The 20,098-nt window shown below is 48.1% G+C and overlaps 1 protein-coding gene across 1 annotated transcript in view; it reads right to left on the reverse strand.

Moving 5' to 3' along the window:
- The window catches only part of ACAN (aggrecan), a 69,388-nt gene that overhangs the window by 38,079 nt on the left and 11,211 nt on the right, over positions 1-20,098 (reverse strand). The window contains exons 2-3 of the mRNA XM_070478364.1: positions 3,258-3,334; positions 566-949 (exon numbers count right to left, since the gene is read on the reverse strand). Coding sequence (XP_070334465.1) covers positions 566-949; positions 3,258-3,327 — 454 coding nt within the window. The 5' untranslated portion in view covers positions 3,328-3,334. The remainder of the gene's footprint in view (positions 1-565; positions 950-3,257; positions 3,335-20,098) is intronic.

Genomic DNA, 20,098 nt, shown 5'->3' on the forward strand with positions numbered 1-20,098 from the left:
AAGCCTGGCATGCTGCAGGACTGAGCAAATGAACAACAACCACCCAACAGGAAAAACTTGGTGCTGACTGAAGTCCTGAAGCCTACCAAGAACACACCCATATTCCTTAGTCCATCGAGGGCAGGGGACCAGAAAGTCCTCATCCCTTTCTTTGGCTTCTGGAACTGGAAGTGGGGGAGGGACACCTGGGTGGAGAGTCAGGAGATGCTCAGGCTCCCTTCCTGGGAAACTTCAGGCAAGTCACTTAACCTCAGTTTGCTTGTCTGTAAAATGGGGATGATCACAAAGCAATCAAATCACAGGACTGTTGGGAAGCACAGATTGTCATTCATTACATGTGACTGTGGCCACGGAGTATTTAATTCACTCAAAGTCTAGTGAGAGTGATGTTACCAGCTTTGTGTTACAGAGGAAGCAACTGAAGTTAAGTAACTCAACCGAGGTGCAAACTGGCAGGATGAGGAGCTGGGGTTTTCAAGCCAGCCAGCCTGGGTGCCCACCAGTGAGGATGGCATTCTGGTTTTTTCTGTAGGTGAAGCAGGGTTCCCCCCGGGCAGGATCTCACCTTTCACCACGACCTCCAGGGTGGCCTGGCTGTCCTCGATGCCATGCATCACCTCGCAGCGATAGATCCCGGAGTCATTGGAGCGCAGGTTCTGGATTTCCAGGGTGGCGTCGCTGGGGATGGCGGGGTAGTTGGGCAGCGTGACCTTGTCTTGGTAGGCGCTGTTGACCCGCACCCGCCCTTCAGTGGCCACCAGCAGCACCACCTCCTTCTCCTTGGAAATGCGGCTCCACTTGATTCTCGGGGCGAGGGGGGCGGTGGAGGGGGCGGTGGTCACGGGGTGCATGGGGTCGATGAAGTAGCAGGGGATGGTGAGGGAGCTCCCCAGGAGGACCCGCAGCGGGGACGGTTCAGGGATGCTGACACTCAGCGAGTTGTCAGGTTCTGTGCGGGGAGACACGGGGGCGGGAGACAGACCTGTTAGTGCCCAGAGAGGACCACCCAGCCTCTCTGTCCGTCCTTTTGGAAATGACAGTGTCTGTGCTGGTGCTGGGGAAGCCTCCTGCATCATATGGAATTCCCTTTCCAGAGCAGCTTCTTCAAGACCCCCTGGTCTCTCTGTCTCAAGACGGGAACTATGGAGCCAGAAAGGGTTCCAGAGGGGGCCATCGGGAAATTCAGAGGCGTACCTCTTTGTTTCTCAAACTGGGGTACCCTAGGTGATGCCAAGCCATGGGATAAACAGAACCCATCTTTCTGGAGTTACAAGCCATGGGATAAACAGAACCCATCTTTCTGGAGTGACAGTTTGACTCAAATATTCGTAAAAAGTTACTTTGGGGGAGAAGTTCCAGTACTTTGGCCACCTGATGTGAAGAGCGGACTCACTGGAAAAGACCCTGATGCTGGGAAAGACTGAAGGCAGGAGGAGAAGGGGATGACAGGGGGTGAGATGGTTGGATGGCATCACCGACTCAATGGACATGAGCCTGAGCGAGCTCCAGGAGATGGTGAAGAACAGAGAAGCCTGGCGTGCTGCAGTCCATGGGGTTGCAAAGAATTGCACATGACTTAGTGACTGAACTACATCAAGAAAAAATTACTATGGGGAAGAAAAAATTTATACAGCTTGTAAAGCTAAGATATAAAAATATCAAACGTTTAAGGAGGTCTGCTTTGGGCTTCATCCTGACCTTGCAGAAGGACTAGTCATTCTCTTCTGTTGTTGGGGGATCAGGGGCCTAGTTGGAGAGGCATCAGAGAAAATCAGACATTTAAGCCTGCAAAGAGTCAGCCTGGGGTGGGGTTGGGATATGATTAGACTCCATTAAAAAAAAAAAAAGACAACAAACCTAGATAGTATTGATAGGGAAGATGCAGAGAGTTTGCAAATTCTCTTAGAAGTTAAAAATATTCCTGGTATTGGAAAGAAAGAGCCTTTGAAAAAACAGCACTTTTATGAACAGTCATATACTTACCAAACTTTTTTTTCCAGGAGAGCCTGCAGGTTGACCATAAAAATGTTTCACATATTTGTGGGTGGCAGATACATAGCAAGGCAGGAAAAAGGGAGCCAGGAATGTTTGGGGTCCAGCCCTAACCTTTTGATATCCTGGGGGATCACTAGCAGGCCCTTCACAGAAATATCCCACTGAGGCTCCACCCTAGCACAGCACACAGCGTGGTTTTAGTGGTGGTAGCTCTCCAGGGCAGGTTCTTCCCAGGTAGCACTAGTGGTAAAGAACCCACCTGCTGATGCAGGAGACATAAGAGACTCAGGTTCAACCCCTGGGTCAGGAAGATCCTCTGAAGACGGGTGTGGCAATCCACTCCAGTATTCTTGCCTAGAGAATCCTAGGGACAGAGGAACCTGGTGGGCTATAGTCCATGGGGTCACAAAGAGTCAGACATGACTACAGTGACTGATCACGCACGCATGGTTATCCAGGGACAACTGGAAGTGACAGCAGCACCCAGCTCTGCAGTTTTTAAAGCTCTCAACCAACCCTCAAGAGAAGGTTGGCCTGTGTGGGCAAATCACCCCAGGGTATAGCCAGCTGGGTACTCAAGGGTCTCAGGGCAAGAGTACAGGTGGAGACTCAGGGATCATATGTCTAAATGTTTAAAAGCTATAAATCAAGCCAACAGATTGTTTAAAAAAAATGTTCTATCTTCTTATTTGACAATGATACCTTTCAAAATTAAAAACCAGATTCAAATTTAGAATTTTTGGATCCCTAGAGTTTTGCATTGGGATGTGGTGGCCACGCTGGAGGAGAGGGAATCAGGACCCCTTTTCTTCCCTTCATGGCTCTGCACTGTGAAGCGTCTGTATTTATCCAGGCCCTCACAACCCAGCTCTGTCTGAACAGCCACCCCTTCACCTCTCCCTCTGGCCTTCTGGTGGCTCAGACGGTGTTATTGGTGGTGGTGGGTGGTGGTGGTGGGTGGTCCTTTCATGGAAGGATGGACCCAGAGGAGCAAACCATGCAGCCCTGAAAATGACTTGGGTCCAGCTGGACAGGGAATTCTGGGCATCCTGGGTACCCAGAGGGAGCATAGAGTGGGGTGGACACATATCACTGGCCCTACAATTCCTCATTTTTAGGGAATTTGGGGGCTGTAGGAGAGTCAGAGAGGGGGCCTCTAAAGTGATGGCCCAGGACTATCAGTGTCAGGCTTGGTCTCCATCTCCTGAGTTCAGGCCTCAGTGCCTGCTGGGTAAATGAGACACGCATGGGGATGTCCTCACCTGAAACTTCTACTGAGATGGCTGCTGCGATGACCCTCAGAGTCACAAACACCAAGAGTAAAGTGGTCATAGTTCACCTGGAAGAGAGGGGAACAGAGACGTCATTCGGAGGTTCAGATACAGTGAGGTTGAGGGTCATGTGTCACGTGACAAGTGTGATAAACTCCTCATCCATGGATCTGAAATAACATCAAATAAGGAGGCTAATTTTTAAAAAGTGATAATGATTATACTTGAACAATGGCTTTATGGATAATTTTATTTTGCACTTTGGATTTTTTTTCATGTTTTATAAAAGTGTCTATGATAAGCATGTATAGCTTTTGTGATTAAATAAAACAACAGATATTTATCTAAAGAGCTATAAAGAGTCGGACACGAATGAGTGACTTAGTGTATACATACATACACACACATTAAGGATTATAAAATACCCTCAACTGATTTACTGTTTATCTCACCTATGTGACTACAAAAGAAAATAAAGAGATTTTATTGGAAAAAAAAAACAATAAGGAGGCTGCTTTGTGATCTGAGAGATATCTTCTCCAAGAATCCTGTCTTCATAAAACCTTCATGGATTCCTTAATTACTGGTGTGAGGCTGTAATTAAATTTATCTCCTCCTGCTTTTTCTAGGGAACCTCTCATCTTCTAACCAGTAAAGTTTCATCCTAAAGGATCCCTGGGATGGTTGATTTTATGTGTCAACTTGACTGGTCCATGAGGTGCTCAAATATTTGGTCAAATGTTATTCTGGGTGTGTCTGTGAGGGTGTCTTGGGCGGAGATGAACATTTAAATCGGCAGACTGAGTAAGTAGAGCAGATGCCCTGCCAGTGTGGGTGGGCCTCACCTAATCAGCTGAAGGCCTGCATTGCCCCAAATGGCTGACCCTCCCCTAAATAAGAGATAATGTCTCTTGCCCGATGTTCACCAAACTGCCTTCAGACTTAAACTGAAACATTGCTTCTTGTTGGTTTCAAGGTTTCACACCCTGGCTCTCTAGCTTGCCAAGTCAAAGTGTTAGTCACTGAGGTGTGTCCAACTCTTTGCAACTTTATGCTCTGTAGCCCACCAGGCTTCTCTCTCCATGGAATTCTCCAGGTGAGGATACTGAAATGGGTTGCCATTTCCTCCTCCAGGGGAATCTTCCTGACCCAGGGGTTGAACCTGGGTTTCCTACATTGCAGGCAGATTCTTTACCATGTGAGCCAATTTGTTAGCTTGCCAAAAACCTTCATAATCATGTGAGCCACTTCCTTAGAATAAATCTCTTTCTATATGTATATGCACAACCAAATAGTTCTGTTTCTCTGGAGAACCCTGACTAACACAGTTCCCCAGGCCCAGAAAAGTGACACGAGTTACCCCATCTCCTTGATGAAATCTGAACCTGCCATCAACTTCAAATTCAGGAATTTGTGTGTTTCAGGACAGAGAATGTACCAAGATTTGGGGCACAATTCAGGGGTCTCATTCAAGTCAGGGGAAGGATGCTCACCCAGATTGCTCTGTGGGGTATGTGCTAAGTCGACTTAGTCATGTCTGACTCTGTGACCCTATGGACTGTAGCCTGCCAGGCTCCTCTGTCCATGGGATTCTCCAGGCAAAAATACTGTGTGTTGCCATTCTCTCCCCAAGGGGGTCTTCTTAACCAGGGCTTGAATCTGCCTCTCTTACATCTCCTGCATTAGCAGGCGAGTTCTTTATCACTAGCACCATGAGAGAAATGACAGCCCAGGACCCCTGAAGCAACCCCTGTTGGCCCAAACAATGACTTCATATGAATTAGAGAAACAAACTTTCCTTACTGTCTTCTGTTGGAAAACTGTCCCACAAAGTATACTAATTTGTGATGACAAAACATAAAGGGAGCCCCCTGTGTAACTGGAACCCTGACTGAGTGGGCCAGAGTACTCAGACCTCAAGAAGACCCATCTGAACTTACAAGAGATCAACCAGAGGGATGGTTCTCAACTTGGGCTGCACACTGAAGTCACCTGGGCTTCAGCCTGGTCCTCAGACATTTTTAAAGCTCCCTAGATGGTTCCAAAGTGTGGCCAGGGCACCGCTGGCTAGAGTATGCAGTCACACTGTGGACACTTGTGACTTGCACCCCATGACACGTGCCCTAAAGACAGGAAGGGAGCTTTCACAGGCTGAGTGCAATGCCCAACTGAGGCTGCAGCCAGTGGCCCTGACCTGGACTCTGTCAGTGTCTCATGACCCAGTAGGAGTCTCTGCTGACTCAGTTACCATCAGCTGTGGTTGGACGGATTTGAGGATGAGGGGCTCTGAGGTTCTCACCCTTAGACTGTGGGGAAGGGAGTAGGTAGGGCCAGGACTCTGGGGACCCTCGTGGCTGATCCCAGTCTGTCAATCTTTAAATTTTTTTTTCTTTTTAGATGTATATATATATATATATTTTTTGGCTGTGCTGGGTCTCAGTTGCAGGATCTTTATTTGCGGCATGTGGGATCTAGTTTCCTGACCAGCGATTGAACCCAGGTCCCCTGAATTGGGAGTGCAGAGTCTTAGCCGCTGGACCACCAGGGAAGTCCCTTAGTTTGTTGCTTGAGTGATCTTTCCACAGCTATCCATCATTCATTCCACATACAGTGGGCACCTGAGAAATGAAAGGGTTGTCTGTGTGGGTGCTGCTGGGGACTCAGAGATGAAGGTGTGAGGCACAGGATGAGTAGGAAGTCTGGAAAATTCCGAAGGCTTAAGAAGCAGCTCCTAGCTTCTCCTGAGGGATTTTTCTCCTTAGAAGCTGCCGTAAAAAAAAAAAAAAATCTGGAACTCCAGGTTCTGGCTCGTGAGGTGCCTTTTCCTCAGGCCCAGTGTGATCCCTCACGGCCAAGAACTATTCCTCCGGAGGCTTAAAGGGTCAGGTGTCTCCTCCTCTGTGAGGAGGGGCTAGACTTGCAGGGCCCTCTCTTCCTAGAGCCTCAGGGAAACTGTGCAGACACAAGGCCGCCTGTTCTTCTTCCCTCAGAACACCCTTCACTGGGAAGTTCTCTGTATGTTTTCAGAGTTGTGTTTCTTCCCTCACTTTCTGAACAAGCCTGACGTTGTCCGGGAAGCAGCGGTTCTCTGTGGGGCTTGAGTCTGCTCTGTTTTTCTCCCTGGCTTCGGCCGGGAATGAAAAGGGCAGGGAGTGAGCATTGGTAGTGGTGGTGGGTGGGGGGGATGGGTTGTGGGCAGAGAAATTAATTTTACTTCGTCTTTTTTTTTTTCAAGACAAACTTTGGGATAGAAATATCGTAATAAATATGCTCTTGTGTTTGTGTGTGTTTTCTCAGCTGTAAAGAAAATAGGGAGAAATTCCATTCTGTCTGGATTCCAGTGTGTCCGGGCCTCACTGAGCCTTTATGTGAGGAGATGGACTCTGCCAGTCCCCACAACAGGGCGGCCTTTCTGCAGGGGAAGCGGATCTGGGTGGTGGCGACGGGATTGGGAGGCTGGGGCTGAGGACGGGGGAAGGGGCTGTCTAAAGTGGAGGGAAAGAGGGGCTTGAGGAGCGGGTGAAAGTTGGAGGGTCTGTGCAGAGCTTCTGTGGGATCCATGTGAGTGAGGTTGGGCTCATTACCAAGGAACTGGCTTTTTCAGGACAGAATTATTAGGAAGTTTGCTGGGGGAAAGAAAGTGTGCTAGTGCTTTGAACCTGAGCTCAGGCCATGTGTGTGTATGTGTGAGAGACAGACAGACACACACACACACACACACAGACCCATAGTTGAACGTATGGAAACCCTCCACCACCTGAGCAGTTAGACCCTATCCCATGGCTGCCAACCCAGTCAGGGCTTTGACCTTTCTTCCATCAGATTATGGGGTGGAATGGGAGGGGCTCGCCTGCTTGCCCTGAATTCTTATTCTGGCAACATGCAGTGGAGACCCCTAGGCCTGGGTCCCAGTCCTGCTCGGCACCTCCTGCTTTAATAACCCAAGATCCCACTCCATGGCTATTTCAGAGACTGAGCGAGAGAATGTGCCAGGCAGACCCGGCTTCTGGAGGGCGGGGGCTGTGTCTCTGGCTTGGCGGCCAGCCCGGGGTCTGGCACTCAGCAGGCATCCGTCAGCACCACTCTCCTCCCTCCTCCCAGAGTCAGGCCTGGGTGAGCCTCTCAGAATGTGGGACTGGAAGAGAGTCTAGTGGTTACAGGGAGGCTTCTTGCCCTGGGATGAGGCTTGGATGAGATGATTTTCCATAAAGGATAAAACTGCCTTTGCCAACATCACCACCCTACCACACATTTGGAAAATAAGAAACTAGAGAAAATAAATCACCATCATCCTCCATCCTAATCCAACCATTGTTCGTGTTTTGATAGTTCTCCTTCTGGTTTTTTTCCTTAGGCATCCACTTGCGTTTCGTGGAGTTGTAATCTTTTTGCATCCTGTTAGCTTTTTCCACATAGCATGGTGGATCAAATGACTTGGTTTTTGTTCCTTCAGGACTGATGGATGGCTTTGGGGCTGTACAATCACGACCTCGCTGCTTGGAATCCTGTCTACATGGCTGAGGCAGGTGGTCTTCAGTCTCTAATTGAACAGGAAGTGCTCATTCATTCTTCATGGTGTGACCCACCCCATGGTTAGTGTGTTGTGTTAGTCACACAGTTGTTTCTGACTTTTTGCAACCCCGTGGACTGTAGCCTCCCAGGCTCCTCTGTCCATGGAATTCTCCAAGCAAGAATACTGGAAAGAGAGATTTTAAACCCAGAATAGGGAAAGTGGCAGGGATCCCATATCAAGAACACATCTGGCCAGACTGACTCCAACTGCAGCTGCTAATTTCCCACATATTCTAAATAGACATGGTGGGAAGGTGTGGAAAGGGGGAGTCAGGAAACTGACTCCAGGTGAACTCACACAAGCCCTCAGTTTTCTCATCTGCACACTGGAATCAGAATGCAAGCTCCACCCCAGGGACATGGTGAAGATCATTTTCACGGATGCTAATGCTCATTTTATATTTTCTCCTCTTTCTCTTTTGCTTATTCTCTCTCCATCTGTGTCTTTTTTTTTAAAAAAAAAAATAGAGTTGATTTCCTTATTCCTATTGTACTACTTGGGCTTCCCTGGTGGCTCAAATGGTAAAGAATCTGCCTGCAATGCAGGAGACCTGGGTTCGATCCCTGGGTTGGGAAGATCCCCTAGAGGAGGGCATGGCAACCCACTCCAATATTCTTGCCTGAAAAATCCCCATGGACAGAGAAGTATGGTGGGTACAGTCCATGGGGTCACAAAGAGTTGGACATGACTGAGTGACTAAGCACAGTGCATTGTATTACTTGCTTGGTTATCACTGCAAATTAAATTCTGCAAATGTTTTCCTGCTTTCTGGGCAATTAAATGGATCCATTGGAAAAAGCTGTGGCAGCGGGTTGAGGGTGCTGCAGATTGACCTTTCAAACCTATAGTTTTGTCTAGGATTGGCCTCAAGCAGCCCTGTGCTAAGACAGAGGGCAGAGTGTGGTGGGGAGGGAGGGTTTTCCTCTGAGTTTCTTATGTTCTTGTAGATGGAGACATATCTGTACCTAGAAAATAGCAGGCGTGTGAATGGTGCCAGGTCCTTGATGCTGTCTAGAATGGCTGTATGACCCCAAGTGTAGTTTTTGCATCTTTCACACAGGGCAGAGTGGGAGAATTGGCCCTGGAGTTCTCTGAGACTCTAAATGTCAGCTCCACACAGTGCAGAAAAGAGACATTTGATACAGGGTCAGAGTAGGTCACATCTCACCTGTCACAGCCTCCCCCCCAGGTTAGAAATGAGCTCATCTTTTGTTCTGATCCTGCACCCAGATCAGCATTCCCTGGGAAGGTTCAAACCCACTTGGAAAGATGCCCCCCTGTGCCCTCCACACGCTGGGGAAGAAGTGCGGGGCAGCAGAGGGATGCAAAGAGGGGAGCTGTGAGGTTATGAGTATCCTGCATAAATTTCAGAGGAATTAGGCTTTCAGGGGAGCCTCAGGCTCTCAAGGGAGGAGCAAGGTTCAAGTGGAGGAATTAGGAGAAAAAAGAAAAGAAATCAAGCAATGACACAGGTCCAGGAACTTCCCTGGTGGTCCAGGGGCTAAGACTCCACATTTCCAAAGCAGGGGGCCCAGTTCGGTCCCTGGTAAGGGGACTAGATCCCACATGTTGCGATGAAGATTAAAGATCCCATGTGTTACAACTAAGAGCCAGAGCAGCCAAATAAATAAATAAAACAATCAATTAGTTAATAAAAAATAAAAAAACAAAGACATGTGTCCAGAAGGTGTCACATCTGGTGCATGAGTGTGTGTGCTCTCAGTTGTGTTCAACTCCCTGTGACCCCACGGACTGTAGCGCACCAGGCACTCTCTAATAATATGGGCTTGCCTTCTAGTCGTGCCTTTGGTTTGGGTGGCCCTCTTTCTCTTCCTTCCTTTTGCTCACACAGTTTGTTCCTTCCAGAAGACTTTACATCTGTAGAACAGCTCTACATCTGACCTAATCATAGCCTTTTCTGAATCCAGGGTAAATACTACCTTCTGGGAACTTCCAGATACCTTGGCCTGAAACCATCTCCTTTCTGCCCATGTTCTTTGTCATTCCTTGTGGTTACCACCAACTAATTAACAAACACATGCCAGCTTGTGATTTCTTTCCCACTGTTGTTTTAAACTACTGGGCTAAGCACTTATGGTGCGTGTATGGGTGGGGAGTGGGGCTGTGTAGTGAGAAGATGGTTTTGGAGTCACATGCATGTGCTCGTGTGTGCTGAGTCATGTCCGACTCTTTGTGACCCCATGGACTGTAGTCCACCAGGCTCCTCTGTCCATGGGATTCTCCAGGCAAGAAATACTGGAGTGGATTGCCATTTCCTCCTCCAGGGGATCTTCCTGATCTAGGGATCGAACCCATGTCTTCTGTGTCTCCTGCATTGGCAGGTGGATTCTTTTACCACTGAGCCACCTGGGAAGCCCTGGAGTCACATAGATTCTGTTGAATTGCAGCTGTGATACTTACATGTGAACATAAAACCTTGGCCCAACTATTTAACCTCTTGAAGTATTGATTTCCTTACTTCTTAAGTGCTAATCAAGTAGAATCTATCATATAGGATTTTTGCAATTCCCTGGAGAAGGGCATGGCAACCCACTCCAATATTCTTGCCTGGACAGAGGAGCCTGGCGGGCTACAGTCCACAGGGTCACAAAAGAGTTGGACCTGGCTGAAGTGACTTAGCATGCATGCACTGTGTGGCTTTCAGTAAATTCTGTCTCTTTCCTAAATCATCCAACCGGATCCTCCCCGACTGAGGAGGGAGAACAGCTCCATTGTGTATACACATCACGGTCTTCAATCCATTGGATGCGCTGAGCACCGACTGTGGGCACCACGAGCTGGGCTCTGCACATAGTAGCCCCTCAACCAACATGCACTGACTTGATAGAAGTTATACCCAGTACAGTTCATGCCTAGATCTAATTGAAATGATGTCCCATGTGTAGATGGTCATTTGATTGGCAATAACAGCAAACAGTGGTATCCCCCACAACTTGGTTAACTTAGGGCTCATGGCTATATTCACCCCAAGCCTGGGTGTAGGATGAGAGTTCAAATAAAAGTCTGGATTCTTTAAGTGAGATCCTGATGCTGCTGGTGTCCTCTTCAGTGACCCAAGACTTGTCACTCTCAGAGCTGCCCCGTGTTCACTGAATGAGGGCAGCCATCCCTGTCCCACGCTTAGGCAACAGTGAGCACCTTACAGCCAAAATCAGCTTGTACAGTGGTTTCACGGACAATCTAAAGACTGCCTTTATTGGACTTCGCTGGTGGCACAGTGGATGGGAATACTTTTGCCAAGGCAGGGGACAAGGGTCCAATTCCTGGTCAGGGAAGATCCCACATGCCGAGGCGCAACTAAGACTGTGCACCACGACTCCTGAGCCTGTGCTCTAGAGCCTGGGAGCTGCAACTCCTGAAGCTCCCGTGCTCCACAACAGGAGAAGCCACCGCAGTGAGAAGCCTGTGTGCTGCAATAAAGAGTAGTTTCACTTGCTGCCAGCACAGTCAAAACAGATAAATAGCAGCACTGACTTTGGCTGGCTGGAGGTGTAAGGGTTTGCAGGTAAAGGCCTTCCCTGGGGAGGTAGGTGATAGGCACAGTGGGAATCTGAAAGGAGCAGATTCTGGTTCAGGGCACAGCGAAAGTGTTAGTTGCTCAGTCGTGTCTGACTCTGCGATCCGATGGACTGTAGCCTGCCAGGCTCCTCTGTCCATGGGATTTTCCAGGTAAGAATACGGGAGTGGGTTGCCATTTCCTTCTCAGGGGATCTTCCCGACTCAGGGATTGAACCTGGGTAGCCTGCATTGCAAGCAGATTCTTTACGGTCTGAGCCACCAGGGAAGCCCAGAGATGTTTTTAAAAACCACCAGTCTCTGCTCTCTCTGGCCTTTCTGTCTTGATTTTCTTCACTCACTGAAAAAGGTCCTTGCTAGTAATAATTGGTTGACCTGGATCTACTGTGATGGGAGATATGCTATTCTTCTTCTCTCTGGGGTCCACTTTGAACCCAGGAACCATGCAATTTCCCGAAATAGCCTAGTCTCAGTTTCCTAGGAGACCATATGGTATGGGAGAAGGTGGGTACGTTAAAACTACAACCTGAATTCATACCTTTGACTCATCACTTGCTATATTTTAGATAAGCTTGAGAAAGTTTCTTGACAACTCTGGCCAGAATATCCATGAATGAGGGCTCTGGAAATTGCTAATTTCCAGTTAGGAGAACAGGGAGTGATGACTCCCATGACAAATTGCTCTAAACGTCTTATTTCCTCTAAATCATCAAACAGAAGTCCTTTTATTCCCTGAGCAGCCTGATCCTGTTGGGTGGGGTGGTAAAAGGCACTGGGAGGAAGGAAGCTTGTATCACATTGGAATCTTGAGTGAGCCAGGGATGTAGAGCTCAGATTAGAAAGGACCGTTAAAACAAAACGAATCTTGGCCTATATTTCATGGCAAAACAGGACGAACACTCTTGGAGTAAAGTCCAGCCCCTTCTCGTGTTCTGTTAAATCCCTACATTCTATGCCCTCACTCCTGCTCACACCACATCATATCTCTATTCCCAGCTACATTCTAGCTATTTCTCGAACATAAAAATGTGTTTCCTCTTAACGGCTTTAGTTCCTTCTCTTCCTTCTTCCTGGTACACATTTCTGGATCTTTCCCTCATTGGCCACTTTCATCATTCTAGCCTCAGTTCAAATGTCCCTTCCCTGACCACCCTGTTCCCTCACCCCTACCCAGTACCTCCCTATCACGTCACCCTATTATTGTTTGTTTATAGCATTATCATTATTAGAACTTACTGCCCTTTTCCATTTGCTTGTTTATTGTTTGTTTCCTCTACTAGAATATACACTCCATGGGGGCAGGAACTTTTGTCTGTTTTGCTCACTACTATCCCTGGTGGCTCAGATGGTGAAGAATCTGCCCGCAATGGGGGAGTCCCAGGTTCGATCCCTGGGTTGGGAAGATCCCCTGGAGAAGGGACTGGCTACCCCCTCCAATATTCTGACCTGGAGGATTCCATGGACGGAGGAGCCTGGCAGGCTACATACAGTACATGGCTTTGCAAAGAGTTGGACACAACTGAGTGACTAACACTATACCTACTTAGGCTTCCTAGGTGGTGCAGTGGTAAAGAATTCACCTGCCAATAAAGGAGACAGAGGAGATATGGGTTCTATCCCTGGGTCAGGAAGATCCCCTGGAGTAGGAAACGGTAACCCACTTCAGTATTCTTACCTGGAATATTCCATGGACAGAGGAGCCTGGCAGGCCACAGTCCATGGGGTCACAAAAAGTCAGACACAACTGAGCACCCACAAACACATACATACTTCAGGGGTCTGCAACAGTGCCTGGCACATAGCAGGTGTTCAACACATATTTGTTGAATGAATGAATGAATGGTGCTTCATGAATGGGCAATGTCCCTTCTGGATTGTTTGGGAATGGAAGGAGCACTAAGCTTAAGACTGATAATAACTGTTGCAAATCATTTCAAAACATCTTGCTTCCTCAACCCTAAAACACATGAGAAGCCCTAGGAGGAAGCGTTAACTCTGAATGTGGGTTAGGGGTAGCCTGGAGCATACCATGCCCCCTGGAAACTTCCATTCATCCTCCTATCCTGCTAGGAGAGGATCAAGACTGGTCAGCATGGATCTGGGGACCACCAAGAAGGGAGTGGTGGGTGACCCAGGAGATGGCACCCAGGGACAGAACAGAACTCAGAGTCATCTAGCAGCCTGATGAAGGCTGTGTATTTAAGGGGCCAGGAGTGAGCCAAGTCCAGAGCTGGGAAGGAAGGCCAGCCATGACGGTGCTTCTTAAGATGGGAGGCTGCACCCAAACCTGGCTCCAAAACATAAGACCAGACCAGGGTGGGCACCAGAGGGAAGAATTCAGCTCAACATCACCAGCCTTTCCCCATTACTTCCACCTCTCCTTACCCTCGACTGCAAATTCCCAGTAAAACCAGTTTAAAATGGAGAGTGGTACATGGCACAGTTTAAAACGGAGAGTGGCACATTAATGGCTCCTGATTCACTCTCCCAGAGACACTGAGCTTTGCCCTGTTCTCTGTGTGGAAAAAACCTGGTACTTGGGACCTGCCCCTTCCTGTTCTCAGCCTTCCATTCCAACCCGGGCTCTTGGAGGTTTTCTCTGCATTAATTTCAGACGCTGTGTAAATATCAGACCTGGGAGTTTGGAAAAGAGTAAGTATCCTTCAGCCCAAACTTTCCATCAGGCACAAGAACCTTTCCTGGGGCAGGAATCTGGGGCCAAGAACTGAGTTCCCTCCAGTTGGCGCTGACCACCAACCTGGCAGAACAGAGTGCTCCTTCCTGTAGGAGTTTGGGAAGGGGCTAGGGGACCCAGCAGGACTCCTCAGGGGCCTCCCTTGATGGGAGCTGAGCCCAGGTTTCCAAAACGATCTTCGGTAAAGGTTTCTGGCAGCTGAAGGTCCTGGCCAGCAACGACACAGGCGTTGGGGGTTACAGATGAATTCCTGAGCAAAGCAGAGGGCCAAGTGCCTAGGATGCAGCTGAAAGGAAACAAGGGGCAACTAGCCCAACCCCTTAAACTCTGGGGGCAGATGCCCAGGTTCTTGGAGTTTAGTGTAGATTTGGGGTCTAGTCAAGAGTAAGAAAGAGGATGGGCCACTGGAATCAAGCCTCATTCTCTTGACTGTAGTTTGCATGCCCTAATTCTAGGACTGGGAAGACGTCATAGAGAATATTCATTTAGCTCCTTTTGGGTCAGGCTTCTCTTTGAGAGCCACTGGGATTTGTGGACCTGGCTCCCAGAAGGTAGTCTCTATGTCTTCATTTACCTGGGGGCCTTGGGCCACGCTGGATTGTCTGTAATAACAGTGTGATTTACGGTGGGGGTCTTGGGTCATGTGATATCAATCTGACCTCTGGAAGGACTGGAAACTAAGGTCAGCCATGTGGGTGATCAGCCATGTCTACAGGAACAGTCCACAGTGAAAATCCTGGACAGCCAGGCTCAGGTGAGCTTCCTGGGTTGGTAACACTCTGTACACATTGCAACCCATTGTTGCTGGGGAAATAAAGGTTGTCCACACAACTCCCTGGGACAGTGCAACTGGACGCTCATGCCTGGTCTCTCTGGGACCCTGTGCTGTGCGGCTCTTCCCTGTGCTGATTTTGATCTGTATCCATCTGCTGTGATAAATAGTAACTGTGAGTGTAACAGCTTTGCTGAGCTCTGAGTCCTTCTAGTAATCGACTGGACAGGTCTTGGAGACCTCCTACAATGGAAACTTTCTGCTCCACCAGGTTAGGTCGCCCTTCCCAGGGGGATTCAGTGTAGTCCGAGTAGACAGCAGACAAGCCCGCCTCTTCCCATGGCCAACCCTCAGTGACATTGCTTTCTCTTCTTGGCGCGTGTGCTCTGAAGAGCTAAGCATTCTTTTTTTAGCCCTCATGTGGACAGAATCATTGCCTTTCATCTGGAAAAGTTCCAAGGACTTCCTGGCTCTCCTCCCTTCCTCTTTTCCTCTGTCAAACACCCATCATGTGGAAAACTGCAGCAGGTGTTGAGGAAGGATCAGAGTGAATCCATTGCCGGGGCTCACTGTGTGAGATGAGATGTGTGAGTAAATCCGACAGTACCAGAGGAGAACCTCTCTGTGAGACTGCTCCACAAGCTAAGATACAGAAACCACTCCTGTTTTGGGAAGACCTAGAAGAACTGTGAAGAAGAGATGGCTTTTGAACTGAGCTTTGAAAGATGTGATGAAGGGGACGACAGAGGAAGAGATGGTTGGATGGCATCACCAACTTAATGGACATGAGTTTGAGTAAACTCTGGGAGATGGTGAAGGACAGGGAAGGCTGGCCTGCTGCAGTTCATGGGGCCGAAAAGAGTCAGACATGACTGAGCGACTGAACAACAATGGGCCTGTGGAGGTAGGGGAAGGGCATTCTAGGAGGGTCATATGAATAAAGGTATGGTGAAAGCAGCAGACCCAACTGGTGTAGGATCACATAAAGTTAGAAACAAAGTGGGGCCAGATTCTGAAGAGACTCCATGATTAGGCTGATGAGATTGGCTTTATTGTGTAGGTGATGGTGGGGGCGTGTCTCAGGGTTTTGGGGAGTGACCTGATCTCAGGTGTGTGTCAGGAGGAAACCATGGCCCCCAGTATCTCTGTTGTCTTATCTCTGCTCTGTGAAGTTCCCATTGCCATCAAGTGCACTCCACTCCCTCACAGCAGGAGTGCATGCTGCCTATAGCATTTGTCTATTTCTGCAGGGAGACTGCACCTACTGGGGTAGGCCCTGGGCTTGTCCATCCTTGGATTTCCCTTGTCCATGAGCACCTACCCTTCCTCTAAAAATGGCTATAGATTGAAGGATGAGCCCAAGCTAGGCATGGTGCCCAGCAGCAGTGTGGACAAACAAATCATCTCCTTCAAGGTTCACAATCGTCCTGGGAGGGGCTCCATTACTGGTCCTGTTTTTAGAAAGGAGGATACAGAGGCTCAGAGTGGTTAAATGTGACTTACCATAAATGCTGTAGCCAGGGAATGCCAGACCCAGAATTCAAACCCAGATCGGTCTGACTCCAAAACCAGTGCTCCTAACTAGAGCCCTGCTTCCCATGTCCATGCTAGGGATGGGGGCAGGTGCTGAGAATGGAACCTGTCATGGGTTTGTTCTTGTCACCCAAAGAACTTTGACAATCTGTGGTCTCAGCTTTAAAGCATGATTCAATGAAGGGACATTTGTGGTGTGCCTCCTACATGGGGGACTTCACATCTTGACTCAAAGCACCAAGGCACCTTGGGGCTGTAGAATGAGTTCAACACCCAGAGACAGGCAGAGAACTTACTCTCTGAACCCCTCACAGACCTTTATGACTCTTGATTTGTTTCAGAACAGTTGGAGAAGAGCTGCAAACATTGACATGATAAGATGTTGCACCCCTTTCCGGCTTCCTCCCTTTCCAGCTGTCTCCAGCGTGTCCCCAGTTCACTGGCAGCTGCTCCTGGTGGTGTGACTCTGCCTTGCAAGGCTGTCAGGACTATGGTGCCTATTAGCCTCCTGATGGGATGCCAGAGCAGCGACCTTCATGAAAATGCCTTCTAGGGATTCATGCTGTCTGCTGCCTCCTAGCTCCTCCTAGTCAGGGTTTCTTCCTCACAAGAAAGCCAACTTTCCTTTTTCAAAAAATTGATTCTTTTTTTTTTTTTTTTTTTAAGCTGTGGTAAAATACAAATAGGGCTTCCCAGGTGGCACTAGTGGTAAAGAACCCAGCTGCCAGTGCAGCAGACAGAAGAGATGCAAGTTTGATTCCTGGGTCAGGAAGAGCCCCTGGAGGAAGGCATGGCAACCCATTCCACATGGCAACCTACTTCAGTATTCTTGCCTGGAGAATCCCCTGGACAGAGGAGCCCGGCAGGCCACAGTCCATAGGGTCACGAAGAGTCGGACATGACTGAAGTGACTTAGCACGCACACAAAATACAAATAACATAAAATTTACCATCTTAACTATTTTCAAGTTCAGATATTTTATCATGAAGTGGCATTAAGTGCATTCACATTGTTCCACAACCATCCATTCACATTGTTCCACCATCCATCTTCAGAATTCATCTTGCAAAATGAAACTCTGTACCCATTAAACAAGAACTTCATTTCTGCTCCCCCCAGCCCCTAGAAACCACCAGGCTACTTTCTGTTTCTATAACTGGACTTGGACTACTATCTCTCCTTCTGAGGAGGCAAATCTATACCCCTGTCTGGCACAATCTTTAGAGATCTTTGTGCGCTATTCCAATTGGAATTTTCCCCATCCAATTTTTTTCTGGAACATTTTGTATACCCAGGGAGGCCTTCATGTACTCAGGACTCTCTGGGGCACCACACTGCCTCCAGCATCCTGGGATGCTTTCACATACTCCAGCAATGATCTGCATCTTCAGGGGGTTGGGCTCTAAGGCTGCACACAAGCTGGAACCCAAGTAGGATCAAAACTCCCCTTGAAAATCTCTTAAGAAAGGTGTCCTGGTGAAGTCCCCCCACCAACATTTTCTCCCAATGCGTTGAATGCAATAATCTTTCTTCCATTACTGGGTGGGACTTTGTTGTTTCTTTATCTGAGAAGAAGGTAAATTTGTTGGCTTTTTAGGAGGGCCAGGATGTATGAGAAATACATATCATTAAACACTAGATACACGTGTGATACCTCAAGATCCTCACGCTCTGAGAGGAACAAGGGGACAGAGGCCAACCCTGTGGATAGCAAATTTGAGCCCCTTGTCACTGCCTCACTGGGGACCCAGAGCCGTTAGTGGAGTGGCTGCAGAGTTTCTCACTAAAGCGTGCTCTCTCCCAATGACTGTCACTGCACTGTGGCTGCTTCAAACTCAGGAGAGCTTGATGCCAATTTCCCTTGATGGAAAAATTCACCCGCAGCTGCACAACCAGTAGAAGTATGAGGACAAGGAACCAGGGCTCTCTGCATCATGTGATGAGCAGACAGCACTCTCTCCCATCTAAGCTGTGGGCTCTCCTGAAGGTCAAGGAAAACTTTTCATTTCTTGTTTTGTATTCCCTACCGTGTCCAATAGAGAGCCTGGCATGTACAAGATTCCAGTTATGGAAAAACTGTTTACTGACTTAGAAACATATTCACCTTATATGACGGAGCACACACACACAAAAAACAAGTTGCAAAATAATATGTAGAATGAGACTCCATTTCATTTTTATGTAAATCTATTCATGGAAAAAAGACCACAAAGATATACAGAAATGTAACTCTGGTTATCTTCTGGTGGAGAGTTTGCAGTCAATTTTAGCTTTTTTCATTTCGAGAGTTTTTATTTCCTAAACTTTCTATGCTGTTCATTATTTTTTTAAAGGAAAAATGTTTCTAAAAAGAAAAGGAAATTTTATGTCCTTAAAAAAACTTCGTCCAAGACAATCACAGAAGAGAAGAAACTCCGGTCCTGGAGGCCGTTAGAACTGGAGTCTGTGGGTCAAAGCCAACAGACTCCCCAGTGACAACGTGACAGCCAACTGGGGTTGGGGCGGGTGGAGAGGAGTGTCCCAGTGGAGAAAGGCGGAGGGAGAAAGTTCTCTCCGTGTTAAAAGTCTTGGAAATCTGCCGGGAAACAGAATTTTCTTCTGTCCCAGTGTTCATAGACTCTGGACCCACGGTCTTTCTAGCTCATGGCTCCCTCTCCTGGAGGTGGCCCTGAATCTGCCAAAGAATCCCCATGAATCAGGGGCATGGTGTGCAGACATAAACAGGGCTTTACACCCTGAAGGACGAGCCCCAGACAGAGAGATAAGCTCTGGGGCTTCTCTTTCTTACGCTACATGTCAGGGCCGGGTCTGAGAAATTCATCTTCTCTCTGGGCAGAGTGCAGGAAACCATGAACTTTATAATCAGATAGTCATGAGTTCAAGTTCTGGCCCTACCACTTAACACTGTGCCTCAGTTTCACTATCTGCTATCCGTGGGATTCTCTAGGCAAGAATACTGCAGTGGGTTGCCATGACCTTTTCAGGGGATCTTCCCTACCCGGGGATTTAACCAGTGTCTCTTATATCTCCTGCATTAGTGGGTGGATTCTTCACCACTAGCACCACCTGGGAAGCCCCTGTATAAAACAGAGATAATCAAACTTACTTCATAGAGTTTCTGCTGACTCAGCATGAAGAGGGGTGGGTGGGGTGTGTGTGTGTGTGTGGCTTGATTCAGGTCATGAGAGGGCATTTATACCCTATGGACTCCACTTGCCCAGCCTCTGGTTAGCATACAAGCACTGATCTATTGGAGTGCTATCACTTATTTAATCTGCGTTTCCTGACAGAACTTCCTTTACATCTTACAAATGCAAAAAGGGAAAGTGTTAGTCACTCAGTCGTGTCTGACTCTTTGCAACCCCAGGGACTGTAGCCTGCTAGGCTCCTCTGTCCATGGGATTCTCCAGGCAAGAATACTGGAGTGGGTAACCTTTCCCTTCTCCAGGGGATTGTCCGGAGCCAGGGACTGAACCCAGGTCTCCTGCATTGCAGGTGGATACTTTACTGTCTGAGCCACCAGGAAAGACCTACAAATGAAGCATAGATCTAAAATGTAACAAGAGTCAATAAAGAATGCTATGGGCTGAATTCTCTCTCTCCCCTTGCCCCAAAAGGTATGCTGAAGCTCTAACCCCCAGTACCTGTGAATGTGAGCTTATCTGGAAATAGAAGCTTTGCAGATGTAATTTAGTTAAGATGAGGTCATTACAATGGTTCA

Source organism: Odocoileus virginianus, chromosome 16, assembly GCF_023699985.2.
Source record: "Odocoileus virginianus isolate 20LAN1187 ecotype Illinois chromosome 16, Ovbor_1.2, whole genome shotgun sequence".
Lineage (NCBI taxonomy): Eukaryota > Metazoa > Chordata > Mammalia > Artiodactyla > Cervidae > Odocoileus > Odocoileus virginianus.